Below are 5,836 nucleotides of genomic sequence, written 5' to 3' on the forward strand. Positions count from 1 at the left end.
AAGAATTGAATATTTTCCCACTTTCATCAGCATTAGTCTCATATTTTGTGATGATGTATTTTCCATATGAATAATACTTAAAACACTTGGAAAAATCTATCACTAAGTTAATATTCATTAAAAATTACATCTCAATAAGGTTAGTAAATATACAGAAGCATTTTAATTTTTAGGCTTCTCCTTCCTAATAAGAAATTCCATTTCTACTATGTCATTTCATCTTAGTTTTCAAAGGCTTTCACAGCCTGCTGCCAATATTATTTTCCAGAACTCCCCAGCAGGCCTCTTCTAGCACTGCCAGATAAATGTTCTATTTCTAATGAATGTCCCATTAAGACATGTCCCAACTTATTCTCATTTTTATCATTTAGTTGACATTATTCCTCTATCTTCCATCCCCTTCACCCAATTTATTTTAAAAGAAGTTAAGGTCTGCTCTTTCTCTAGACTTTGATGATTCTCCAAATGTCATTCATTTTCATTTTCCCTGACCTTCTGTATTTATACCTTATGTTGTCCCATGTAGACTTTCATTCTATATGGATTCTATTTTTTGTTTTGTTTTTCATGTAGTCTTGTTAACTCCTCAAGGAGTAAAGCAATATCTGGCTTATTCGTTTGACATTTTCACAGGATCTACGGCAGCTTTGAGTATCGCTCCATAAATACTCATTGATGAAAAGACCACTCATGGAGGGCCAGCAGAGAGCAACAGACTTGGTAAGTCAACTACCAATCCTAAAACAAGCTCAAGAGAGGAAATTCGAGTAAAGTACCATAAATATAAATATTTTTAATAAATGCTAACAAAGCTAGCAAAAAATCATAGTGCACTCTAAGTACTTACGGGAATAGAACTTTAACTCAGAGTTGAATGTAATAAAAGTTCTGTTTTACGAATTGTTTTGTCAGGTGGCAGTCCAATTTTCAATATTTTCTTAAGTTGGAGCAAAACTATATCAACAACTAATTAATTGAAATCAATATTGGACACAGTTTTAAATACCTGACCAATTGTCCTAGTAGCAGAACAGTTTGTAGTTAATTCGCTGGACTTCATCATCTAACATCACATTTTGATGAAGAGAATTCAGAATATGATTTCTGATGCAGACAAGAAAATCAGAAGAGTGAAGGGGAAAAAAGCACATTCTACCTGCATTGTGTGCGTGTGTGTGTGTGTGTGTTGGGGGGGCGGGTATGTTTGTGTGAAGGGATAAAATTCCAGTCCATATTCTTGAGGAAAATATTCACTGTGTTCCGCTTTTTCTGAACAGAGCATGGCTCCATAAATATATAATGATGTTTTTAGAATTTGTATAATTAAATTGACTAAAGAAATCAGGGTCTAATTTTAGAAAGCAAGATTTTTAATAAATTTTCTGTATTTTATTGTGGAAATTTTTAATGTTTACCATAGGTTCACTTTTCAATTACAAGTGACAGATAATGTATCTTTTCCATATAAAATTAAACTTTAGACAACATGGTCACCAGGCAGTGGAGAAATGAACCACTGGATCTATTGATATTGATTCTGGAAAAGTAATGTTTTATGAGCTGAATAGGAAGGAGATGGAAGTGAAAAACTAAGAAAACATTTGTAGGTTTACTCTTTGCCATGTGTCAGTTCCAATAGTACATCATCAAGTGGAGAGCCATTTCTTAAGTTGTACCTCTTTCTAGGAAAACAAAATTTAAGTAGATCTGGATTCTGTAGACAAAGAGAAAAAAATCTTTTTAGCCCTCAATAATTCTTCAACGCCATATTTCTTCCTGTGAATTCATTCTTCTGTAGTTTTAACCAATGGGTTTCTCATGAACAAGATATTCTTTTCAGAAAAATGAAGCCAAATCAATACATGAAACACACAATATAATTGCATAGCACCAGCATAGAATTGGTTCCTAGTCAATGAGTTGAGTGTGTTTACTTTTTATAACTCATCACCATCATCTGAGTTAAAACTACTTCTTCTACTGCTCTCTTTGGAAACTGCAGGGGACGTGGCCGATAGCAGAGGATCTGTTCCAAAAGGAGATATTGTGTCGTCCAGTAGCATGTCATCCAATCTTTGTTCTTCTTTCAAAGCAGCACTGAATGATAAATCTGTGAAGTGTGACAAAGGATCAGAGAAAGCCATCGCTTGATCACAGAGCTCAGGGCTTGTTCCCTGAGACAGAGTCACTTGCTGGCAATAGTCCACTGGATTTTGCTCAAGATGGGTCTGCAGTTTAGTGACATGAGCACCTAAATCAACCATGCCACGTGAAGCCAGGGTTGGCAGACCATGAGCACGAGCCTGTATTTCTAGTTCCTGCAATTTCAAACAAGAATAATCAAATAATGACTTGGAAAGTGAATTTAACTCTAGAAAGTAAATCAGAAATAGAACCAAGGTATTAAAATGTATTCAAAATGAAGATTAATAAGAATTATAAATATTCTTGCAAATAATAGAATATGGTATATTTCTATTGCCTAAAAAATAACCCTTAGAAAACTATGCAGATTTTAAAAAAATTTCTCCTACCATTGTTCTTTAAAGGAATGCACAAGATATAATGGTCCCATAGTGATTCAGACTACAATACAGACATCTGGAGATAATGGAAAATCTTCCATTTATTCTTCCAGATTAATTTCTCACTGTAGGGCCATTTCATGAAAACAAAGTAGGTACTTTACCTGGCAATAAGTATGCTTACATAAAAAAAATTTGAGAGTTATGAAAACCCATATTTTGATATTTTGTGTCACATGAACAGACGAGGAGTGACTTAATATAAACCATCACAATATACCTTGAGGCGATAAAATCCATAGCAACGTTACTAAAGAGATAAAAGGGGGAAGGGAGAATGTAGTATCCGATATTGTCTAGAGAAACAAATGCTCTACTTTATTATTATTTTTTGGCTGAAATAATACTGCTTGTGTTTATAAAATTGGTTCTATTTTCTGCATTTTGCAGTTAGTGTTGTCATTCATTATTTATTTTTAAAATCATGTTTATCCTGCATTCCTAATCAAAACCTAATTGAAGCAACCCAATTCATGAACTTCTAAAATGCAATAAAATTATCCTTCAGAAAGTAAAATAACTGTTAATAAGAAAAAAAATAAATGAGACCAATGACTAAAACTGTTGATGAGTTAGTCGTATTTAAACACTGTGGTTCGTGGCAATATTTGTATAAAAACCTGAATTCGGAGTAGAAGTCGCCTGTTAGCCTGCTCTAATTTCTTCTGTCTGTGTTCTAATTCTCGGGCTCTCTGTTGTTCTTTTTGTAGCCACTTGATGTACTCCACTGATGCTTTTAGAATTGTTCCTTTGTTCCAGCGCATATCACTGTAGAATGGAGAGATAACCTTTTCACAATTGTGCATGTCAGCAGAATTCATAAGAACTTACAAAATCTTTTACATTAATATGAAATAATGATTTACATGACTATTATTCACTCTTAGATATTATTGCTTCTGAATAGAAATTTTAATAGAATAGTTAAGAAGCCCTTATATAGTAAAATTAATCCCAGAATGAAAATAAGTGTCAAAAGAAAGTAATAAAGTGACTTTTTGTGGGAGAGCTAAATGCAATATCATGATTCTACCATTACAGTTTTTATATTTTTAGTGAAAATTGCTTTTATTATTAACTCCAAGATTAAAATCTATGTGAGGTATTTCTGCATTAATGAACTAGGAAATGTACATTACTGAGGACTTAAGCCTAAATTTTTTAAGATCATTTTAAATGTACCAATCTTTTAACCTGCTTTCTAATAAGGTTGCTTTTATGCTCCCAAGGAAAAAAAAAATAAGGTCCCTCCTGAATGGTGATCCTGAGTGATTGTGAACAAATCAGACTTTGCAACATCACCTTATGCAATAGAACAAAACTCAATAGAATTATTAGGCAAATTTTCTGCACAGAAAACATCAATACTTTTTTAAAGCCTGATACCTATTTTTAAATAAGTTTAATACAAGTAAATGCAATTCAACATTACCAGATAACCTTTCAAGCTATAGCATAGACAAAAAATGATTAAAACTTATTTTTGAGACAGGAGAATGATAAACCTGGAGTTGCAGAACAAGGTACTGGTTTTAATATCTGAAAACATACATCAATGAATTTAATACTATGTAAGAATTGATAATATGTGTGGAGAATGCGAGTCAGCCAAGTGGCACGTTGGTTAAGAGCTGGCTTGGGACGCCAGAAGGCCCCGGTTCGGATCCCACATATAAGGGCCAGTGACATTGCCCTCCACAGCTAAGATGCTGAACAACAGCTCGACCTGGAGCTGGGCTGCCGTGAGTCGCTGGCAACTGGCAGGTGGGTTGCCATGGGCTACCGTATGTAGCCAGCAGCAAGCATGAGTGGCCAGCAGCCGCTGTGAGCAGCATCCAGAAGCTGATGACTGATCTGCCTCACCTGGGAAGAGTGCAATGATGGTGCCAACTTGGGCTAGTGAAGCAAAGTCCTCCACAACTAGACTGAAGAACAAAATGATAGCAACTTGTCTGTTCCCCTTCCCCCAATTCTCCAATAAAAAAAAATCTTTAAAAAAGAAAAAAAGAATATGTGTAGAGAATGAGGCCAAACTAATTGCTAAACGTTAACTTTGAGCAGTTGGAAAACCTTAATGAATTTTCAATTTAGAGTCATGACATGGTTTAAATAGAGCATAAGGCATCATGTAGAAAAATTTTAAAAGGGCATTATACTGCATATATTTTTAGTTTACATGATCTTAGTGAAATATCTTGAACTTAATATATATTTATTAAGCGATCAAAAGTGGAAAAATATACTTTAAGAAAAAATCTGGCTTGCACACGTCTCATTAGAAGTTCATGTTAGATGACAATTCCATTAGCTGTAACAAATTAAAGGGAACTGCGTGTTTTTACCGGCAGGTGAAATTGTTTATTAGGGCCTGGGCAAGCCATCTTCTATTGAAATGCACCGAGCCTTCAGTTTCTGTCTCAAGTTTGAAAAGGCTTTGTCAGTTCTCTAGGGCTATAATAGCTGTTGGTCTCATTCCTCTCACAGTTGTCTGTTGGCGGAAAAGCTAGGGGGAAAGAGGCTGTTTGTCATTAAAGCAAGAAGGTATCTGTGATTGAAAAGTATAGTCAACTCCTGAATTAAAACTCTAACAGCAACAGAAGCCCTATGGCCCTAATTTTGTTTCATTTCTTCTAATGGGAAGAACAATTTGAAGGATAGAAGAACTAAGATGAAAAGGATAACCCTAGCCACCTTTGAGGTTTAAAGCATTGTTTATTTAGATCTAAAATAAGCCTTCAAAATGGTGGTAGAGACCACACAATGGTCTCTTCCTTCAATGGGTCTTCTTTCAATTTCTACCTGCTGTCATTTTCACTGAATTTTTTAAAGTACATGCTATTTTAAAGCCATTTTAGTAAATAGATCTCTTAAAATATTTCAAGTTTTCTAAACGTATTAAGGCATGTGTGCCTCCCTCCCAAGACAATTTTAAGCAGTTAGGCATTAAAAACAACCTATATGACAGCAATACTAAACATATAAAGGCATGCCTAAGGAATGAATGTTACTGACTTTTCATTTTCTACAAAATAATTTTATTTGAAGAACTTAAAATTTTTGAGGAGCTGGAATGCATTTAGAGTTAAAGCAGGTCATAGAAATATATACATGGAGCAAGAAGTGTGGCCAGGCAAAACTGGAAAATGCAGCCTGTTGTCATCTTAGGAGGGCACATCCACTTAAAAGCATTAAAATATAAAATTTAAAAAAAAAGAAAAAAAGGAAGAAGGGGAGAAAGAAAGAAAGGAAGG

At 34.5% G+C, this 5,836-nt stretch overlaps 1 protein-coding gene across 7 annotated transcripts in view; it reads right to left on the reverse strand.

Moving 5' to 3' along the window:
- Positions 1-506: 506 nt before the first annotated feature.
- The window catches only part of TFEC (transcription factor EC), a 163,123-nt gene continuing 157,793 nt past the window's right edge, over positions 507-5,836 (reverse strand). For all 7 annotated transcript variants that reach the window (XM_019654755.1, XM_019654750.1, XM_019654751.1 and 4 more), the window contains 2 exons: positions 3,206-3,353; positions 507-2,318 (listed from right to left, as the gene is read on the reverse strand). In XM_019654755.1, coding sequence (XP_019510300.1) covers positions 1,938-2,318; positions 3,206-3,353 — 529 coding nt within the window. In that variant the 3' untranslated portion in view covers positions 507-1,937. The remainder of the gene's footprint in view (positions 2,319-3,205; positions 3,354-5,836) is intronic.

Source organism: Hipposideros armiger, unplaced genomic scaffold (genome assembly GCF_001890085.2).
Source record: "Hipposideros armiger isolate ML-2016 unplaced genomic scaffold, ASM189008v1 scaffold_230, whole genome shotgun sequence".
In the NCBI taxonomy this organism is placed as follows: Eukaryota; Metazoa; Chordata; class Mammalia; order Chiroptera; family Hipposideridae; genus Hipposideros; species Hipposideros armiger.